The 23,372-nt window shown below is 40.9% G+C and overlaps 1 protein-coding gene across 1 annotated transcript in view; it reads left to right on the forward strand.

Moving 5' to 3' along the window:
- TRHDE (thyrotropin releasing hormone degrading enzyme) overlaps window positions 1-23,372 on the forward strand; it is a 366,839-nt gene that overhangs the window by 173,798 nt on the left and 169,669 nt on the right. Inside the window, exon 5 of the mRNA XM_055328866.1 lies at window positions 23,041-23,195. Within this exon, the coding sequence (XP_055184841.1) occupies window positions 23,041-23,195 (155 nt within the window). The remainder of the gene's footprint in view (window positions 1-23,040; window positions 23,196-23,372) is intronic.

Raw genomic sequence — 23,372 nt, forward strand, 5'->3', positions numbered from 1 at the left:
AAATAATTTTATCTCATATACCTTTGCTAGTTAAATGTCACTGGCATACCCAAGACTTTTTAAAATAGGCTAACGAGGGATGCCTGGATGGCTCAGCAGTTGAGTGTCCGCCTTCAGTCCAGGGCGTGACCCCGGGGTCCTGGGATCAAGTCCTGCATCAGGCTCCCTGCATGGAGCCTGCTTCTCCCTCTGCCTGTGTCTCTGCCTCTCTTTCTGTATCTCTCATGAACAAATAAATAAATTCTTAAAAAAATGATAAAATAGGCTAATGAGAGAACAAGGAGGTGATGGTGGCTGTCTCAAATATTGAACCAAGAAGGACATCCCACTAACCTTTGTTTCATTATTCTGATGGCAAAAGGCTTGGAAAGTTTATAAGGACGTATTTAGAAAACAGGAAAGTATCCATTGTCTTAATTGTTGGCCTCATTGAAGGGGTTTAGAGAGAAGTGTGAGATTATATTTAATAAATATAATAGGATGAAAGCTAAAATGTTTTATGAATGCCTTTTATCACAGGCTAAGGAATGTGTTACCGGTCCTTAAGATAAAGCCTTTGAGGTTGTAGAGTCAAAGGGTCATGGAGTCAAAGAGGTCTGCTGGGGAGGCCAGCCCGGTTGGGGGAGAGTGGGTATTTCTCTTCATCTTCTCTCCTGTCCCATTCCCATGCCCTTTATGAGACTTCACTTGTTTACTGCTACTCTAGCAGAGTAATAAGCAGTTTCTGTAACTCTCTGTGCTCTTCTCTCCCACTTCAGATGTATAAATTGACTTTCATGATGCATTTCAACCTGCTTAGCAACTCCTTTTTTGTTTTTCTAGCCCCTGTGACCTTCCCGAAAACTTCTGTCCTGTGACCCTCTAGATAGCTTCTAAGATGACTTTAATAAGTGATTGTATAAGGTTTAAAGAAAAAAATACCCAGTGACCATTAAGATGGCACCCACGAAGAGCTTCATGTGCCTCCTTGGAAAACTTTCTCAGACGCTTTCTAGTTAAGGGAGATGATCTAAGTGTAATGCTGGTAGATTAAGATGGGGAAGGAGTATGGAACCGAGGTGCTTTTTTTTTTTTTTCCCTTATCTTCCTTTACAAGTGAAAATAAATCCTACATATAGAACACCACTATCTTTCTTCTGCTCTCCAAGGCCTAGGATTAGAAATCTGGCTGTGTCCATCTGTGTATTTATTAGTAAACACAATCAAATGCCTCACTTTCCTTATTTTGAGATTGATTGATTGTGTATCTCCTGTCCTTCGGAGGCACAACCAGAGGCATCTCAGCACCCTCTCTCACCTCCTACCCTACAGCTATGTATTCTCTCTTCCATAACACATATATCAAAGCGGCCCTGTCTAACGTTTATTTCTGTTGCTTTGCTGAGTTCACCTCAGGCAGAAGTATGCCCTATGGAAAATAATTAAATATTGTCAAATATATCATTTATCTTTGGTTTTTAAAAGAAGAATTCTAAGGGGATTTCCAGTGATTTATTTCGAATTCTGATTCAATTAGTGATTGAGTCTTTCCAGATGGGGCGGGGGAATCACATAACAGGGAAGCTATGGGACAAATATGGCCCACGGACATATTTTAGTTGGTCTTAAAGGTGTTATAAAACCTTTGAATTAATTGCTAATATTTTACAGTTGGGGGATTTCACATAAAAATCCAAACTGCCATCTTTCTTGAAAAATGTGTATATCTGATAACTAAATCTTCATTCCTTCATGGGCCCTGGTTGGTTAGCACAGAAGTTTTTCGAATATGGTCTCTCTAGGAATTTATGAGTCCTTACTCGATTTCATCCCCATTTGTATTTTTCTTATTCTAGTAAACTTTTTAATTGGTCTATGCCCTAGACCAGTGTTTCTCACATTCTTATCTATATGAATCATTTGGGAATCTTGTTAAAATTCAGATATTAATTCAGTAGTGGGTGTGGCCTGTGATTCTACATTTTTTTTTTTAAGATTTTATTTATTTGAGAGAGAAAGAAAGAAGGAGAGACAGACTCTCAAGCATATTCCACTCCTAGTGTGGAGTCCAACTCAGGGCTCCATCTCACGGCCCTGAGGTCATGACCTGAGCCAAAATCGACAGTTAGGTGGTTAAGTGACTGAGCGACCCAGGTGACCCCTGAGATTCTCTATTTCTAGCAGGATCCAAGTGATGTCAAAGTTGCCATCTCAGGACAACATTTTGAGTATTAAGCTTCCAAACCAGTCACATCGTCCTCAAGGTTTGGTTTTGATCAGAAGCATCAGCATCTACTGAATCCCCAACTCTGGAAGTTGCACCAAACAATCTGTTTTGTGAAACCCTCCTGGTGATTCTAATACAAACTGAAGTTTGAGAACCGCCATTCTAGTCTCATTTCAGGTAGGAACATTGTTCATAAAATCACCTAAGTTGGAGGTTTTAGATCCTGGCTGGACATTAGAAATAATCTGGGGAACTTCCAAAAAGATTGATGCTCGGGCCCCTACCCCTAGACATTCGGATGGAATCTGGGGTGGCCTATGCATCAGTCTTGCTAAAGCTCCTGAGTTAATTCTAGTGTACAGCAGAGCTGAGAACTATGCTAAGTAAGGGGATTTTCGTGGCCCATTACCTGGATTTTCAACAGCTCTTTTTCTTGTCAGAAAAAATTTTTATGAGTCTAACACTTCTAATGTAAATCCATGTAATTTCTCTTCTTTTCTTTCCTTTTCTTTCTTTTCTTTTCTTTGTTCTTCTTTTCCCTTTTTTTTTTGCTATCTACTATGTAAAGCAAAACACAGCTGATTTCCCATTATGCTCTTTTTATTTTAAAGATTTTATTTATTTATTCATGAGAGACACACAGAGAAGAGAGAGAGGCAGAGACACAGGCAGAGGAAGAAGCAGGCTCCATGCACCAGGAGCCCGACGTGGGATTTGATCCTGAGTCTCCAGGATCGTGCCCTGGGCCAAAGGCAGGCGCTAAACCGCTGCGCCACCCAGGGATCCCCCATTTCATATGTTTTAATTAGCTTCTATAAACTCAGGGTGGGAGTGTTTCAATAAAAATGTATTTGAAAGCCAGATACTAATGCCTAATTCATTTGACTATTTTAGAACTATTTTTTAAAAGTTGTGCCTATTACGTACCGCGTCCTGAATTATAGGATTGTTAAGAAACGACACTTAATATCACTCACGCATCTCAGAGTAAGCAGAGTGCTGTTGTAGGTTAGCCCAATGATTTGAACAACAGGGTTATGGAAAGCAATCTAGGAAGGAGAAAAAAAAAAGGTGACATATTATCAACTAGTCATTTTGTTTGTCTTTGGAGATAATGGAAAGTTTTTATTTTTAGCGGTGTGTGTGCATGTGCGCGTGCGTAGAGAAGAAGCAATAGAATAACTTAAGCTAACTCTGCAAATAGAATGGATCTTTTGCCTTTGGGCTTAAACTGACTGTCTTGTAATACCACTTTACCACCTGCTGTTATATTCAGCCAGAGTGGAAATGAAACATTTTTGTATTATAGCAGTCAGTACCTTGCCATATATATTTTCTTAATTTGAGAATGTCAACAGAGTGTGGTTTGCATCTGATCATGTTTCCCCCTTCCCCTAAGGATTAAAATTCACTCATTCTTGTTATAGGGTGTTGGTGGATGGGGGAGCAGCTTTTGATGTTTTTCATTAACAGCAGATAAAATGCCATCCTGAAAAAATTTTCAGGTTCTCGGTTGACAACAAAAATCATGTGTAAAATGGAGATCTAACTGTATTTTTATGTGAACTTTTGGTCACTTAAGCAGAGGAATTTAGAGCTGGTTTACTGGGAGTCTTGACTCTTATAATACAGTTCTGTAAGAGGAGATTGAATATTTGTGGAAATCAACCCTGGAAGTCCATAAGAAACCTGGAAATGAAGTCCATAAGAAACCTGGAAATGTTGTTTACTTCATGTCTTCCTAGACACCAGCAGAAGTCCATGTGATCTGAAATGTCGACGCTTTTTTTTCCAGCTTTCCAGACCCACTACCTCTGTTCTTATTTTTTCTTCCAAAAGCTTCTAAAAACAATAGGCTTTAGTTCAGACTGCATCTTCCGGAATAAAAAGATAGACAGACTAGGGCTGGCATGATGGTTTTAGAATCTCATAGCCCTGGGTGCTAATCCCTACAATTTTTGATTTATAGTTTGGCCTTTAATTGAGTTTCTTTCTCATTAACATAAAAATAGAACAGGATGCAGCATAAAGTAGAGATTAAGAACATGAACTCGGAAGCCAGGAGGCCTGGGTTTTTAATGTTGGAAGGATTTAAAGACATGTATGCTGTTAATGGGAAGGAACTTTTTGTATCATTTTTCCATTACAAGCAAAAATGGACTTTTGAGGTTAGCATTATGAAAATAATTTGTTCTATTTGTAATATAAAAATATTTTTCCCTTTCTCTTCTCCTTATCTTCCTGCCCCTTCTGGTTCCTTGGATTCACAATCTTGGTTAATGAAACACCATGATCCCATTCATTACCCACTCGTTCAACTAGGTAGCATGGTCTATGCCTCCTGGGTGGGTTTCTTATCTTCAGTCCTTAATTAATTGCCAAGTCCTGTCTTGTTTCCATCTCTGAAATGCCTCTGTATTTTAGTTAGGATTCTATTATTTCTTACCTGGATTAATTTGAATTAGTCTTTGTCCTTCTACTTCCCTCTTCCTAAAGCAGTGTGTTTCAATTCTTGCTGCACAGGAGGACTGTTTAAAAAGTGAGGAAGGCTAGGTCCCTCCTTTGTGAACTCTTCCAAATTGTAAGGGACTAAAGAAACAGGACAACTAAATGCAAGACATGTAACTACATTTTCTCTTGCTACATTATTGGTATGATTGGCTAAAACTGGGTGAGGTCGGCAGACAGTTTCTACTGATTTCCTGATTTTGGTAACTATAGGTACTTAGTAAGAGGACGACCATGTTTTACTAGGAACTGTATACCATAAAAGATAGAGGGGCAAAGGGGCACCATATCCTCAGTTTCCCTGAAATGGTTATTTATATACTTATTTTCATCATTTGCATGTATAAAAACATACTACTCCGCACATATAAACTAAGATGTGATAAGATATTAACACTTGGGGAATTTTGATAAAGAGCATACTCTATGTTGGCAAATTGAATTTAATTAAAAAAAATTAAAGAAGAGTATATACATAATTCTTTGTACTGAATTATGTAGGTTTGAAATGGTGTCCAAATAAAATGGATTAAAAGAAAAAAAACCACCAACAATCAATTTGGAATCTCTGAGAGGGGAACCAGACATTAGTATGTTTTAAGTGTTTCCCAGGTGCCTTAAATGTATAAAAATATTTGAGGTCCTACTTGATAGCAGTGCTTCTCAAAGTGTGATCACATGACCGGCAGCAGCATCACCATCTCTTGGACACTTTTTAGAAATATAAATTCACACCCTTCCCCGAGTCTACTGGATCAGAGGCTCTGGGCTGGGGGCTTGGAAATGTGTATTTTTAACCAGCTCTTCCAATGACTGCTTGAATTTAAGAGCAACAGCATTTTGACAGAAGGTTTTTTTTTTTTTTTGATTGTGCATCACTAGCATGAAATTTTTAGCATGTTCATACCTATTTAGCCATATTTATTTATTTTAAAATAGTGCACATAATACTTATATTAACAAATTTCAAGGCACAGTAGGTGCTTAAAGCGAAGTTCATTGTTAGTGAGAATGGATATAAATCAATAGTATATGTACTCTTGTTGATAAATTTGTTTTCCTTTCCTTTTTTTTTTTGTAATAAATAACATGTCTTTGTTTTTAACCTTACAATGCAAATGCTATAGAGTGAATAGAATATAGTGGTTGAGAGATCTAAGCTAGACTGCCAAAGTTTGGATCCCATCTCGGCCAATACCAAACTGGCCTGCTCAACTGACTTACTGTCGCTGTGCTCCAAGTCCTCATCTGCAAAGTGGAACTATGAATTGTGTCCATCTCAAATAACTCTTAGCATTAACTGAGATAATGTCTGCAAATCACTTAGCAAGTACCTGGGTTTTAGAATGTGCTCAAAAAAACATCAGTTAGTCTTACTCAGAATTAAAGAGCTGTCAGCTTTTGTCATTTTCTGTTGTCCTTGTATTTTTATATTAAGCTCAATCTGTTAATTTTTTGCAGGAGTCTTTTTAAACCACCTGTTTTGTTAGGGTTGGTTTAGTTAAACTAGGCAATAAAATTCAGAAATCCATTTAATTGGGTGCCACATGCCCTAAGCCCTTTAAAGTGAGCTAGTGAGAAAGGCTGTGCCATGATGTCTGTGGAACTCCTGCTCTTTCTCCAAGGTCCTGGATAATTTGGCCATCGGAGAGTGTTTGTACCAGACAAAAGTAAAAACAAATAAAAAGCGTAATTTAGTTTCATACCTTCGTGGATAGTCTTATAAAACTCCTGGGGGAAAACATCCTGCCGTGGATGATCTGCTGTATGTCAGTGCTTCTCAAACTTTAATGTTGTGTGACTCACTTGAGGATCTCGTTAAATAAAAGGCACATTCTCTTATTCAGGAGATATGGAGCTCGTCCTGAGATTCTGATAGAGATTTCATTAAATATGACAATTCCCCTAGTAGTCAACAACTGATGGAACTTGAGGACTAGTAGGGATCAGGAGGTTAGGACTAAAACCAGCTGAGAAGTTAGAGGCCTTGTATTTGTATAGCCAATTGTGAGACCTTGAGGATGATTTTTGGAAAGTATCGTTAGCTGTTATTTGGATTAAATTAGACTCATTGGGACAAAGCCTACAATTGTGGTCTGGTTTTATTACCTTCACCCGCCTGAAGTTACTTACATGGGACACGGTAGAGAGCGGTCTACTTCCAGCGTGAATTTAGAATGATAGACTCATAAAATTAATTGAGGTCATCAAAATTTAGCTAATTTCAATCATATATATTTCAATCATATATATATCACATATGTGTGTGTATACATTGTGTATAAATGTATATATGTAATATGTCATGTATACACATGTATATATAGTATATATATTTCTATAATGTATATATATATACATTTCAGTATATATATTTCTGTATATATATTTCTATAATGCGTATATTATACATTTTATGTAATCTAGATACACATATGTGCATACATAGGCATAATGCACTGAGATCCAGAGACGCAGACCCAAGTGCCCCGAGGTCTTTAGCTTGTAGAACAGCCCACTTTATAGGATTTTCTGCTCAGGCAGTAGGGTAGTCAGGTCCTAGGAGTGCTGTTCCCCATCCAGGAGTGGGGCATCCCAAATGCTGCTGCAGAACATGAGTTCTTGGACCTGTGCATTTTAGGGTCGCACTCCACGGAATGCAGGTTTTGATTTTAAGAACTATTCAAAAAAAAAAAAAAAGAACTATTCAGACAGGTTCCAATATACAAGTAGAAATTTGCATAGTGTATTAAGGGGACATTTGCCTCACAGTAGCCTCCCTGCCCTGCGCCAAGTGTGCGGCCATCAGTCACATATCGTTTTGAGCTGTAGACCCCTCGTGCTCTATTAACTGTGGTGTTAGGAAAACGGTTTCTGGAAATTTTCCATCATGTCAATTCCCTGCATATTTACTTTAGGAGCAATATTTTTATGATGGGTACAAAAAAAAAACCCATCTTCTCAGCATTTCCCCATTAGGCATACAAAATGTTTTCCTTCCTATAAAATATACTTTAGGCGTATGACTTAGTGATGCACATTAGATACTGGAGCCTGAGAGGTAAAGGTTTCAGTTCAATCTCTGGCTCATTATTAGTTCTTTCTGTACTTCATTTCTTGATCTAATGTAAATTGAACTAGGGGATATTTGGAACACTAGTAATGGGTTTTGAAAAAAAAATCATTGAATAGAAACTCTTCTGTAGAAAAATTTGGAAAAGGTAGTTTTTTTTAATACTCTCAAGAAGATATTTATAGCAAATCATCATGTACCTTTGGTCATATTTTGATTAACACCTCCCATCCGATACATTATTCAGCCTGAATGGGACATGATATTCATTTTTCTTCATGGTATTGAGTGACTTGATGCTATTTCAGATGGTAAATCTATGGGTTTGGTTTATTAAAAAAAATCCTTTAGTAATATGCCAAGGACTAAATTGATAAGGTTCTATTTTAGTTCCCTTAAAGGCAAATTAGCTTCAAGTTAAAATTTAGTGAGTACACTGTTTTCTGGTTCTATAATTGTATATTTTTTAACTGTATTTCCCCCTGCCTTTATTACCCCAGCCATCAGAGATTTCCCTAGGAGGTTTTAAATTTCACAGTGAATTTTGGTATTTCCTGTGTATACTGAAAATGCTTCCATTGTTTAGATGCCAGTTAACATCAGATAATACTTTATACTGCAATAAGAAGTGATAAAAAATCAAGAACTATGGGCCCTTCAATGGTTTTTTTTTTCCCCTCGGGGGCTTCAACAACTATTTGATTTTGCTTGAAATTAATGCTTGACAGTTGTAAGCCAAGAATCCAACATTGGTTCCTTTGAATTATATGTTTGCATTTTTTTTTATTGAATATTGTGTGTACTACTAACACAGTTTATGTTAAGAGGGACTGGCTTTAAGGCCCGATGAATCTTTGTTTCCACTTTGCCAGACCTACATAAATAATTTCTTTTAGAGGTAACCACTTTGTACTCAGGCTGTCTAAAGTGCATGTGAATTTGGAAATACATTTTACTGACAACTCCAAGTTTCAAGAGTTAAGAATGCTCATTTATAAATAGCACTATTTTTATACTCTCTTCTGCTGGAAATGTGAATCTGTCAATTAAAGAGTGTCAAAGAGCTATCCAAACCTCTAGAATGACTCCCAGCTACCTCACTTTTGAATCAAGAAGACTCCTGAGTTGCGTGCTCTTGAATGAGCCCACTCCGGCAAGGAACACACAATAAATAACTGATGAACGAGAACCCTTTGCACTGTATTGTGTTTCTTTTCCTCCTTTAGGTGATGATGCTAACACAGGTGATTAGACTTCGTGGTGTATTTGTGTAAAAGGTCTTATAGTTCATTTTGAAGATCTATTGAGAATGGTGTTGAATGGTGCGCTAGTATTATTTGAAAGCATTAATATTTAATTAATTATTTTTTATGTGAGTGTATAGTAGCTGCGCCTTATAAATTCACCTGAATTTACCTAAGATATTTGTAGACGTTGTGTGCTCCTGCCTTCTTTTTGGGAGGTTCACTCTCCAATGACGTGGTGTCATGCTCTTCTGGTATTTACCTCCCTCTCTTATGACGGTGCTTGTTAATACCCCTCCATGTGTCCTGCTCCATTTCCCCCCCCTCCTCTGCTGTTTTCCAAGTCTCAGTGCTCCTCACTGAGCACTCACTGTCTATACTCTGTATCACTCACAGTCTACTGTAGACTTGTTGATTTTTTTTTAAGATTTTATTTATCCATGAGAGACACAGAGACACAAGCAGAGAGAGAAGCAGGCTCCCTGCATGGAACTCGATCCCAGGACCCTGGGGTCACTCCCTGGGCCCTGAGCCACAGGCAGGCACTCAACTGCTGAGCCCCCCAGGTGCCCCTGTTGATGACTTTTTTTTTAATCTTTTTTTTAAGATTTTATTTATTTATTCATGAGAGACAGAAGGAGAGAGGCAGAGACACAGACAGAGGGAGGAGCAGGCTCCATGCAGGGAGCCCAGTGCGGGACCCGATCCCAGGTCTCCAAGATCAGACCCTGGGCCAAAGGCGGTGCTAAACCGCTGAGCCACCGGGGCTGCCTGATGACTTTTTAAATCTGCTCCCACAGCCCAGATCTCTCCCTCCTCCACCAGAGCTCTATATTTGGCCTCTCTTACTAGATCTCTAGTTGGATGTTCCAGAGGCACCTCAAACTCAGAATGTCCCAAAAGGGATTCATCACTCTATTCTTCAGCCACATTGATTTCGTTTTTTATTTACTGAAAGTACCATATTCTCTCTTACTTGTTTGCACACACCCTTAATCCGAAATACTCTTTCCCTCCTGGTAATTCTTTTTGATTCAATAAATCTCATAATTGACTTTCTCCAGATAGCCTTTCCCCATCCTTGTGTTAAGATTTGGGACCTCTTTTATGTAATAGTAATGATCATAATATAGTAATATATATATGATATGGTAACATAATATATCATATTAATACATGTTATATGGTGTATAATACTGTATATTTATCAATATAGTAATAATGATAAAGGTGATAATGATGACAGTGATGCTCTATTATTTCTTATTGATGGTGTAACAAATTGCCACATCCTTCGTGGCTTAAAACAACACAGATTTATTATCTTATAGTTAGTTCTGTACATTGGCAATTTGACCAGGCTTTCATTGAAGGCTTTGGGGGGGGTCTCTAAATTTTGTCACCTTCTCTAATTTCTAGAGGCTGCCTAAATTCCTTGGCTCATGACGCTCTTCCATCTTCAAAGCCAGCAATGGCCTCCAGAATCTTTCTCACATTGCTTCACTCGGACACCAACTCCTGTGTCTCACACTTTCACTTTTCAGGACCCTTGTGATTATAGTGGGTGCATCTGGATGATCCGGGTTGCTCTTCCATTTTAAGGTCCACTGATTAGCAAGTTTTATATGTGCCTTAGTTTCTGTTTGCCAAGTAATCTAATATGTTCACAGGTTCTGGGTATTAGGCTGTGGACATCCTTGGAGGGGCATTTGGTGATCCACCATAAAACCTAACAGCTATCTAGAACTTTCCACTTCTAGGTGCAATTCTAAGAAACTCACATGGATGAACTCATACAGTCGTCAAGAGCTGTGAAGGGTCTGAGATTTTTACCTTACCCTATTTGTGAGCTTGACAAGTCATCCTGGCGTTGTTTCATGAGTGCTTGCAGGGGACACAGAATTCCTGGTTTAGAGATAAAATCTTTACTGCTCTAGGGGTAGCCAGAGATTCAGTATTTTTTGTGCCAGTTCCTTGAGTCCCAATTCCCAAGAGCAATGCAAGGAGGGCCAGGTGATGCCTGCAAATGCGCCAGATTATATTACAGGTGAGGAACCTGAGCCTATAAAGCCTGATTCTTTTATAAAATTATGCTATCTGTGCCTGTCCTTTGCTGTGGACAGGACACTATCTCTATTTTTTGCTATACATATATTCTTAAAAAGATAGCTTGGAATGAACAGCCATGGTATCCGTGCTCATAAGACATAAGAAATGTGAGAGACCGTTGAGAATTGTGTTCCAACAGTAGCCCTCACGGTAACCCTGTGAAATAGTTGCGATCATAATCATCTCCATTCTACAGGTAGAGAAAATGGGGGACAGAAATGATAAGTAGCATGCCTCATTAAGTAGCAGAATTGATTTTGAACCTAGGCTGCCTGGCTTCGGAGCCCATGTTCTTAATCTCTGCTATGTGCTGCGTCCATTATACCAGGTGCTCATCGTGGCATTTGCACTGTACTGCAGCTTCCTTCACGTCTGTCCATAATGTCCCTACTTTTTAACTTGACTGTATCCCCCATTGGTTTCTACGCCACAAGAGGGGTTAATGGGGAAGTATCTTTAGTGTTTAGGGTTTATATATCCTGTGTCCAGATCAATCTGGGCTTGTATTAGGTAATGAGTCAGTGTTTTAGAAATAAATGAAACTGCATCATAAGTGAAACCTTAATAGAGAGCAACCTTTACTTCCAACCTACATTCTCTTAGATAATAGCAAGTCTTTGTTATATAACAAGCATTAGTCAATTTGACTTGTTACCAGATGATGAAGATAGGGGTCATTCAGTGTGTGTTCAATGTTTATGCCTAGTCATGCCCATTGAAGCAAAGACCATGAGTTTGGAAAGTGCTTGAAGGAAGATGCAAAATATGGTGATGGAAATTAAAGTAGAACAAATTTAAAAAATTAAACGGGTGAGAAAATGACAAATGGTCCTTGTGCGTATAGGCAAAGTCCTTTCGCATAGAAATCCTTTTTCAGGGGAAAAGGAAATTAGGCAACACGTGAAAAGCATTCCTCCTTTGCAATTGACAGTAATCAATAAGTGTCGGGGGGAAAAAAGTGATTGCAGAAATGAAAAAAAAAAAGTCTTTTGAATACGTGGCAGGAGGATCAGCAAAAACATAGACTGCATATTATGGCCTAATGCTACTTTGTGAGAATGCTAGGAATTTGAGAACTTAAATGCTAAGCTTGTGAATACAAGTGGTACTGATGAAAATTCTGTTACAGGCTAAAATGTGTAGCTGAAATTAGCCTTTTTTTGATAGAAATATGCCTCAATAAAAAGTCCATCAGGAGAAAGTGTGTTTTGTTTTAAGCTTTGAAGGACTGAGTCTTTCTTAAATTTGGTGGAATGCATCCAGGGAAGAGCAAAGCTTAAGCTACTCTTTGTCAAATGAACTAAAAAATGGCCATTTAGATGTCTTTCAACAGATGAATGGATAAAGAAGATGTGGTCTATATACACAATGGAATATTCCTCAGCCATCAGAGAGGATGACTACCACCATTTACATTGCTGTGGATGGAACTGGAGGGTGTGATGCTGAGTGAAATAAGTCAGTCGGAGAAGGACAGTCATCATATGGTTTCACTCATACGTGGAATAGAAGACATAGTGAAAGAGACCTTAAGGGAAGGAGGGAGGATGAGTGGGGAAAAATTAGAGAGGGAGACAAACCATGAGAGACTCCTAACTCTGGGAAATAAACAAAGAGTTGCAGAAGGGGAGGTGGGTGGGGGGACGGGGTCACTGGGTGACAGGCACCGAGGAGGGCACGTGATGGGATGAGCCCCAGGTGTTATACTATATCTTGGCAAATTGAATTAAAATAAAATAAAAAGTGTAAAATAAATAAAGACTTTTACTCTAGATTAAACAAAACAAAACAAAAAGGCATTCAGAACCTAACCAGTTTGTGAGTAAAAAGAATAACCTAAAATACAAAAAATAACTTTAGAATTTGCACTTGCAAAGTTGCTTGGAAACAAGTTGCTTGTTTCCATTTTATAAATACTAGTAATAGGTGATTTCTATGGATTCTATCTTGTTTATATTACCATTTCGAACATAATTTATATTTCTCGTAGCCACATGTGGTGATTGTTAGAGCAAGGAGTTTCAGTTTTTATACTTAAGCATAGATGCATGTGTATATAATACCTTTGAGCAAGTGCTGGTCATGGCATCAAAATATAACATTTGTTTTTACCTGCTGTACCTTAAAAACTTATTTAGCATCCTTGAACGATAATATGGAAATGTCCTATAATGTAGTCTCTTTGTTTTGTTCACTCATTCGTAGATAGGTCCTGTATCACTTTATAGGATAACATAAACTCTCAATTCAAAAATTAAAATGCCTAATGTGACATATTAGCCAATACTTCATCTTTGGTCAAAGATAAGATTCATCCTTTCTAAGCTAAAGCCCGCAACGCTTTCAAGTCCTGAAGGTGGGGATGGACTGGAAAGATCCCAACTAGTGAGAGCGTCAAATCATCACGATTGGTACTTAAGACTGAGTGCTTGACATGGACCAGCTCATCTAATCTGCATGACCACCTGCAGAGAAGGCACCAGTAATATCTCCATTTTATCCATGAGGAAGTGCAAACCGAGAGAGATTAAGCCGTGTGTCCCACGTTCCCCAGCTAGTCAGCATTAGACCTGAGTTTGGATCCCAGAGGATGTGGACTCCAAAGCTCCAGCGTTTAAGGGTTTGGTTCCCTGCCCTCTGCCAAGAAGGCCTGGGCAGCAGAACTGGAAAGAGAGCCTCGACTGTGATTGAGATGTTACTAGGATGCAGCATGGGGACAGCATTGGGGGTGCAGTTTAAAGGGTGACTTGGGGCAGAACAAAGAAGGAGGGGTTAGGTCAGAAGTTGGGGATTTGTGAGCAAGGTGTATTTTTTTTTTAAAGATTTTATTTATCCATTCATGAGAGAGAGGAAGAGACACAGGCAGAGGGAGAAGCAGACTCCATGCAGGGAGCCCGACGTGGGACTCGATCCCGGAACTCCAGGATCACACCCTGGGCCAAAGGCAGGCACCAAACCACTGAGCCATCCAGGAATCCCAGCAAGGTGGATTTGAGTGGAGGACCTGGGGTGGAGTTCAGAACGCTTCTGTGACTCTGGAGGGAGTGTGTCTGAGTGCCACTCGCGGAGGACTTTAAAGAACAGGAAGAGCACCTCCCGGGACAGAGAACCTCGGGCCTGGTGACCAGAGTTGCAGCACTTAATGCTCTTTCTTAGATGGGTATTGGCTGTGGTTATGTACCCGTTTGGTGTGCAATACCAGCAAAACCAGCCGTAAGCTATAGTCAGCGTAAGTTGTCATCACAAGGAAGATTATTTTGCAATCAATTTTTGAACATCAGCCATGTTCTTGGCACTGCGCTAGGCTATGGAAATGCAGCAATTGAAGTGAAAAATGACCTGCCTTTGCGGAGGTGAAGTTCAGCTGGGCTGGTGTTCCAGCTTATATGCAGTCTCCCCACGAGGTTTCTCCAGCCCACCTACTCTGACCGGGAGCTATCCTCCCCACAACCCCTTATTCTTTAACATCCCCTGTGTCATTTTCATGTCGGTCCCCATCCTAATCTCATCTCATTTTATTTATTTATCTGAGTATTTTCGGCTCCTTCTCACCCCCTCTAACTATCCTGTAGCCACAGAGCTGGAATGTGAGCTCCGTGGGAGCCAGATCATCGTCAGACGCCTCTCCTGAGATGGAGTATGGATTCGACAAACATGATGGATGACTGGATGGATGGAGAAATCTACTACACAAACAGGAAAAATAAGAACGATTAGTCATTCCCATGAGAGAGACCTATGGATTTTTCCTTATTATGAGACCCCAAACTTCTAGGATTAATGTGTGGCACTTTGGATGTTCTGAGCAGAACCAACCCATACCCAACCAGGACCCAGGACTGCTCTGTAGGGAAAGAGGTTCTCCCTCTGGTCTTACTCCAAGCTTGGCAGCTGCTCTGACCTCTGAGAAGGGCTAGAGGGGTTGCTGCTGAGGTGGTGCTCTTGAGTTACAGGGGGTCAAACTTCTTTCTTTGGTATTTAACCTTTTATCTCCCAGGACTTTCTATCCTGTTTCAGGCTCAAGTTTGAAGTCTGGGTCATCGTGAGTTCTCGTCTTAGCAGGAACTCTCTTACCACTCTCAGCATATTTAGATAAATGCATGGGTGGCAAATGCAGAATGAACTGGCAAGTGGGGGTGTGGAGAGTGGAGGCAGGATTGACTGGCAAAGAAATGTTGCCAGGAGAGCCGGGACTTTAGGGAGTCTGGCCTAGGCAAAGGACGAAGTGTCGGGGTAGAGCAAGACGGTGGACACGTACCTAGAGGTCATGTGTCAAATGGCATCTCGTCTACACTTTTGACTCTTAGAACATGGCGTGTGAACTGGATATTGTGGCAGAAAGTATCGGAGCTGAAGGACATGAGACTCTCATGCTAGAGCCAGGCCTTGGGTGGGCCCAGGGCTTGTGCCGAGTCATCTTATTCTGGATGACTACCGGAGGCGTCTTATTCTGGATGACTACCGGAGGGCATCTTATTCTGGATGACTACCGGAGGGCATATTATTCTGGATGTCTACCGGAGGGCACCTTATTCTGGATGTCTACCAGAGGGCACCTTATTCTGGATGTCTACTGGAGGGCACCTTATTCTGGATGTCTACCAGAGGCATCTTATTCTGGATGACTACCGGAGGCGTCTTATTTTAGATGACTACCGGCGATGATCTGTGCACCCGCAATAGGACTGCGGCGCGGAGGAGAGGCCTGATATTACCCAGTTGTTTTTTTTTTTTTTTTTTTTTGCTAGTGGCCATTTCATAATGTAGAGTACATTAGAGTAAGTATTTACAAAGATATGCATCAGAACTGCCACTGATACTGTGCATGTGCTATCTGTATGTGTTTGTACATATTATTAGACCCGGTTTGCTGATTCTTGGGGCCTCTCCACGTAGTTTCAGTGTTCCTCGTAACATAGTGTTGTGAGGATAGCCAGACGTTTTCCGTGGTGATTGACTTTCCTTCAGTGTGCAAAAGAGGAAGTTGCAAGGTTATCTTTAGGTTTAAGCCAGATTAAAGGGAGGGATCTATTCCAGAAGGAAGAGCGCCCGGGGGGAGCTATCCAATAACAGTCTATCATCAAGGAGCTTCCATATTTTCCTCTGGAGCTCAAAGAGCTTCTGGGCATGTGGGAGGTGACAGGTGACATTTGAGTGGGTGAGAACATTCAAAGAAAACTAGTAGAAGGATTCAAATAAAAAAAAAGAAAGGAAGAAAGAAAGAAAAGAAAGAAAGAAAAGAAAGAAGAAAGAAAGAAAGAAAGAAAGAAAGAAAGAAAGAAAGAAAGAAAGAAAGAAAGAAAACACAAAACAACCCACAGATGGAAATCCTGGGAACTTTGATTTTTCTAAAGTCAGGATAACAAGAAAATAAACCCCAAACAAACAATCAGCAACGATCAGATAGGCTGGTCTCAGAAGTGGGGAGGACCGTGGATATCCTGTTATGACAGATCGTAATCAACAAGCAGGATGATAATTCTCAGCGATTTCAAGCAAATACGAACTGAGAAGGGTGAGTCAGATTTTGCGGTTTCAGTTAGCGAGAGCTATTTCGACATGATGTTAAAGGTAGAAAGCAAATTATAGTGCTTTGAAGGAAGCAAGAAGAGGAAGTCAGATTTTTATGTTAATGTTTGTAATTGCATTCCCTGGCATTCTATGAATATTTGCTATCTGCCTATAGTTTTAAAAACTGTAGTAATTAATTGGAAACAGAGTACTATGCATAATTTTATCCAGGATTTTCTTTGAATTTCCAAGTAAATTAGATTCTGAAACATTTGAATTTTCTTCTGTTTTCAAGGCATATTAAAGGGGATGGTTGCACATTCTAATGGATGTAGCCTCATGACAAATTTATGTTTGCAAAAATTAAAATAACCCAATTCATTGTGAATAAATCTTAACAGCTTCAAAGTGAAGCAAAAGAATATTTCACTTACTGAAGGCACTTTTAAAAAGCAGGTTCATTGAGGTATAGTAAGGGCAGTAAATGGCACACGTTTAAAGTGGAGTTTGATTATTTAAGATATATATATTTATATTATTATTAATTATATAATATAATTATAATAAATTAATATATTAATAATAATATATAATTATTTATATATTATATATTCATATAATATGTTTATATATGTTATATATATATATATATAAACATGAAATCATCATCCTAATGAGCATATCCTTCACCCCCAAAAGTTCCCTGTTGTGGTCTTTTAACACTACCATCTTTATCCCCAGGAGACTACTGATCTTCTTTGTGACACCATAGGTTAGTTTGCATTTTCTAGAATTTCATGTCAATGCATGATTCATACCATATGTATATATATCTTCCTTTTTACTCAGTATAATTATCTTGGAATTCAACTTTGCTACGTGTATTGATAGTTCACTTCTTCTTATTGCTGAATAGAGTTTCGTTGATATACCACATTATCCATTGTGTCGATAGACATTCATTTCCAGTTTTTGGCTATTGGAATTAAAACCATTAGGAACACGTGTGTGTGTGTCAGTGCTTATGTGGATATATGCTTCACGGAAGTGTTCTTTTTTTTAGGATGGTCCATTTATTTTAGAGAGAGAGAGAAAGTGAGCAAGGTGGGGGAGGGGGGGCAGAGGGAGAGAAACTTCATCAAGCAGACTACCTGCTGACTGGAGAGCCCGACCTGAGCTCCACTCCACAACCCACGAGGTCATCACCTCAGCCGAAATCACAAGTTGGACGCTCCACCAGCTGAGCCACCCCAGTGCCCCCAAAAGTATTCCTTTTTTTTTTCCAAAAGTATTCCTAAAATATAAAACCATATCCAGATATAAACAATATTAAGAGTCCTTACGTTGTAAAGATGTAGAGCAGAGCGGCCCAGTTGAAATCTCTCTCAGTGGTTGTTAGAACAAAACCCGAGCTTCTCATATCCCGCTACTAGGTCATCATGTGGGTAGTGGCATCACCTAAATGTTTCAGCTCCACTTCCCCCCTTCTGCTATCCACTGACATGGTTCCCTGTGTCTATCATACAGCCTTTCTGGGTGTGAGAAGCTGCCTCCTATTACCGAGCCGTCTGTGTTTTACTCTGTTCTCCGCCACTTTTTCTGAGTCCAGCTCCATTGGCTCAGGAGTTCTGGGGTGGTTGGTGCATGGCCTCATCACCCAGGGCTCCCCTCTGTGCCCTCTGCTGTCTGGAAACCCACGGGTAGCCAGGCCTCCATTAGTGGTTTCTTTGGCACCACCTTTAGCTGTGCCCTCACCAGACCCCTGTGCGGCCACTTAGTCTTTTGCCATCTGATCGCTGCTCCTCGGGGTACCTTCTTCTTTACCACAAACTCCTAGAGTCTGCGTCTGCCTCACGTCAGGAATCTTCTCTCTGTGCCAGTTGAGCCGATCCAAATTCCAGCGCGGGGCCTCATCTGCTCACGTACTTCTGGGGACTGACTACTGTCAACCCCTGAGAATGCGGCTTACAGAGGGGCCTCTGTTTTCAGTAGGTGTGGTCCAGAGGGTCGTCCCTAAGCCATGTGTTCCTTCACGTCGGTGACACCAGACGGGCTGCTACTGCTGTTGTAATGGGCTGGTGGTGGACAGTGTGGTTCTCTTGTCTACTTTGGTCATGTTTAGGGAAGGTCTCAAAATCTTAAGTAGGAGAAGGTCTATTTGTTATGTATTTGCAATTTGTCCTTCTTTACCTCCTTCAGCCACACTGACCTTCTTCCCATGTGTCCAGTGTACCCGTTTCATTTCCTCCTTGGGACCTTTACATCTGCCCTCCCTTCTTAGAACATACGTCTACAAGTCTTTGGATAGCTGGCTTCTAACGCTATTCACACGTCGGGTGACAGGTGAGCACCTTAGGAGGCCTGCCTTGGCCACACGGCACGGACCCCATCAGTCAATCACCATCTTACTCATGTTGTCTTTGCAGAACTTACTGTTCACTGAATTTCCTTCATTTACTCTGTTGATTGAGCCCATCCTCCAGCACGTGCCCACATGCCCTTGGAGCAGGGAGCAAGGAGAGCTCAAAGGACATGGCAGTTCTTCTCTTGAGCGAAGGAGATATTCCATAAATACTCGTGGCAGTGGCTGCAGGTAGTACCTCTGACTGCCTGTTGGAATCCTATTAGCTTTTGACGTCCAACTCAAAGACTAACTCTTTCAGAACTTCTCCAACCAGATGTGTCCTCTTGTGCACAGCACTTCTTATTCTTTATCTCCAGTATTAACGCTGTCAGGTACCCATTCTTAGATTAAAATGTAGTGGATATGGGATCATATTGATGTATTTGAATATATCTTAGACTTGAGGATATAGCAAATGATGAGATGTTCATTGAAATGATGAATAAATGACAATCAACTGTAAGACTGCTGACTGTTTTATTCTTTTTCTTTCTTTTTTTTTTCAAATTTTATTTATTTATTTATTCATGAAAGACAGAGAGAGAGAGAGGCAGAGACACAGGCAGAGGGAGAAGCAGGCTCCGTGCAGGGAGCCCGATGTGGGACTCGATCCCAGGTCTCCAGGATCACGCCCTGGGCTGAAGGCAGGCGCTAAACCGCTGAGCCACCCGGGCTGCCCTTTTCTTTTTCTTATTATGAAATATTTAAAGCATACAGAAAAGAAACAATAATATTATAAATAATATCCATGTACCCATCACCCGCTTTAAAGAAAATTAATATTTTTTTTAATTTATGATAGTCACAGAGAGAGAGAGAGAGAGAGAGACAGAGAGAGAGAGAGAGGCAGAGACACAGGCAGAGGGAGAAGCAGGCCCCATGCACCAGGAGCCTGACGTGGGATTCGATCCAGGGTCTCCAGGATCGCGCCCCGGGCCAAAGGCAGGCGCCAAACCGCTGCGCCACCCAGGAATCCCTAAAGAAAATTAATATTAAAGACAGATTTGAAATCCCTTTTATGACCATCTGCAGTACTGTGATTTATTTTTATTTTTTTAAAAAGATTTTAATTATTTGAGAGAGAGAGAGAGAGAGAGAGAGGTAGACTCCCTGCTGAGCCCAATGAAGACGCTATCCTAGGATCTCAAGATTCATGACCCAAGCCGAAGGCAGATGTTTAACTGACTGAGCCACCCAGGGGACCCTGTGATTAATAAGAAATATCTATTCGGTCATCTGAATGTCCAAATATGTATTTCTCTATATATTTGGTGTTCCTACAAGGTGTTCGGCTTACAGCTTCCAAAACCGTTGGAATTTCATAAGGGTTTGAGTCTTTGTTGAGTTCCTCTTAGTCAATGTTAGTATCTTGTTATGTTAATAAAGTGACTTTTGGAACTCACCTAGGAGGGGGGCTGAACTGATCATGGTGGAGCCAATCACATGATTGGGGAGATGGGAAGTTCCGTCCTACCCTCTGGCCCTCTCCTCCAGGGAGGGAAAAAGGGCTGGAGATCCAGGTCCATTGCCAACGGCCAATGGATTAGTCAGTTATGTCTGCATTGCAAAGTCTCTGTGAAATCCCCAAGGAATGGAGTTCAGAGGGCCTCTCCGGGAGTGAACAGATAGAGATTTGGGGGCAGTGGTGCACCCTGAGAGGGCATGGAAGCTTCACACCCTTTGTCCATACCTTGCCTGTGCATCGCTCCCAACCAGTTGTTCCTGAGTTCTATCCTTTTATAGTAAGCTGGTAACCCAGTAAGTACAAGTGTTTCCCTGAGTTCTGTGGACTCTCTAGCACATTAACTGAACTTGAGGAGGAGGTCATGGGAGCCGCTGATGCATAGCCAGCCGGCTGCAAGTATAGGGAACGGCCTGGCTTTATGACTAGCATCTTGAGTGAGGGTCCAGGGCGGTCGTGGAGGACTCAGCCGGAAACTCGTGGAATTTAATGCTGTCTCCGGGTAGAGAAGATGAATTCTCATATGCTCCAGTGTCCCAGAGTTGCTTGATGGTAAGGGACTCAGCCCCAACCCTGTGCTGAAGTGGGATCCGTCTCTTAAAAGACTGGCCCTCATCCTCTTGCTGCCCTTTCTTTCCCGAAGCAGTCATGTTTCTGAATTTGGTGTTTATCATTGCTACGCGTGTGTGATTGCGTGTGCATTTACCCCTCTATCTGGGTATGTGTGTGCAGGTGTGAGTATCCGTATTCAACATACGGTATTACTCTGCTTCTTTGTTTAAGTAGTACACGGGAAAGGTCATTTTACACCTTACTTGTGCCCTCAACATTATGCTTTTCAGATTTCCATATAGATTATATAGTGTAAGAATCTAGGGGTAAGACTGTGTATTTCAGTTGCTTTATTTTAGCTATCTTAGAGTTTCTTTGTCTACTACCTTGATAAAAGGCATTTGGTCCCCCCCCCTTTTTTTTAAGATTTTATTTATTTGAGAGAGAGAGAGAGTGAGAGAGAGAGAGCACATAAGCTGGGGGTGGGGGGCAGAGGGAGAGAGAAGCAGGCTCCCCTCCGGCAGGGAAACCGAAGCAGGGCTGGATCCCAGGACCCTGGGGGATCATGACCTGGGCTGAAGGCAGATGCTCTACCTGCTAAGCCACCCAGGCGCCCCTCCCCTTTCACTCTTAAAAACAATACTGTAGCCAACACTCTGGTGACATTTTTTTCTGGGCATCCTAGGTAGTGACTGTAGGGATATTGGGCAACGGAGTGTTTGGGTCAGAGACTGAAGAAATTATCTCAGTGCCATGAAGAGGAAGGCCCTGGACTCAGGCTGCCTGAGTTCGACTCCTTTCCCAGCTTTCCCAAGGAGCAGTGAGCAGCAGCTATTTGCGGCCCTGATGAGCATGCATGCCCTGCCTCAACCCCCGGCGTCACGCAGTCAGCTTGGCTTAGGTCCCTTTGGCCCTGGTGGATCCTGCTGGAGCCAGTTTCCAGCTGCCACTGCCTGCCCCTGGAGCCAGAACCCAGCAGGACTGTGGCCTCACATGCAATCACTGCTTTGCATTTCTGTACCATTTCTGATCCATGAAGAGGTTTATTTTCAAGCCTGGAGATATTTTTTTTTTAGTCTTCCCTTTTAATATTTTATTTATCATTGCTCTGTGCTTGGAGCCGAGGGAGTACATCAAAGCATGAACTTATTGTGTCACCTTAACCAGAAGTTGCTGTTACCTTCACAGCCTTTTAAAACAAGCACGCATCTTAGAATCATCTAATCATAGATTTTTGGAGCTGGAAGGGATCTCAGAGATAATGAAGGCCGATAACCTTATTTTATAGGTGAGGGAATTGTGGTCTGGAGAAATTAAGTGATTTACCGAGGTCATCTATCTGGTGAATGGTGGAGGGCAGGACCAGAACCGGAGCCTGCAGGTTCCCTCGGTAGTCATTTGGCCACCCTGACTCCTGTTACAGTTTGGTCTCTAAGCTGTATTTGCATGCAACGTTTCATTTTTAACAGAGCTCAAAAAATAAAGGAGAATCTATGCAATTAGAAAAATGACACATCACATCTTTAAATGATACAAGATGTTTTCTCTCAGGAAAAAAAAAAGAAAATCTAAGGTAAAAGTAAGAGGACAGTATCCACTGCATTGAGCCGAATATATTTTCATTAGAAGGCACAAAGCCTTTTGACTTGGTAGATTTCTGCCGCATTTGGTTTCCTTGACTTCCTGAGTCTTATTAGGATGGGCCCATCAATAATGGTGCTGATACCTCCAGCCTCCTCCAGCGCCAGGCCTGAAAATGAACGGTGATGAATGGACACGGCCCGCGTGCACAGGGATAGCCCATATTTCTGCTGTCATGTAGAAATGGCAGGTAGTTTAATTTAGAAAAAAAAAATTCCTGAGAGCAAATATTCCTTTCCATTCATTCGGATTTCTGGACTTTCTTAGGATATGAATTTAGAATCCGGCATGTTTGTTAAAGCCTTTGGAATTGTTTTATTCTATTTCTAGATCTTTTAGCTGTGCCTAAGCATCCGTACGCTGCTATGGAGAACTGGGGACTAAGTATTTTTGTGGAGCAAAGAATACTGCTGGATCCCAGTGTTTCATCTATTTCTTATTTACTGGATGTCACCATGGTCATTGTTCATGAGATATGTCACCAGGTATGAGAAAAAAGAATCAGGTGTAAGTATAATTGCACACTGTTGAGAATGCAGAATAAGTTCGGATACTTAGATTGGGACCTAAATTAGTATCCTCCCAATTAAGTTTTAATTATCTGGAGAGCACTGTGTAGTTCCTTCTGGATGGTACGTCCTTTTTTTCTCAGAGGACAGCAC

This window comes from Nyctereutes procyonoides, unplaced genomic scaffold (genome assembly GCF_905146905.1).
Source record: "Nyctereutes procyonoides isolate TBG_1078 unplaced genomic scaffold, NYPRO_anot_genome, whole genome shotgun sequence".
Lineage (NCBI taxonomy): Eukaryota > Metazoa > Chordata > Mammalia > Carnivora > Canidae > Nyctereutes > Nyctereutes procyonoides.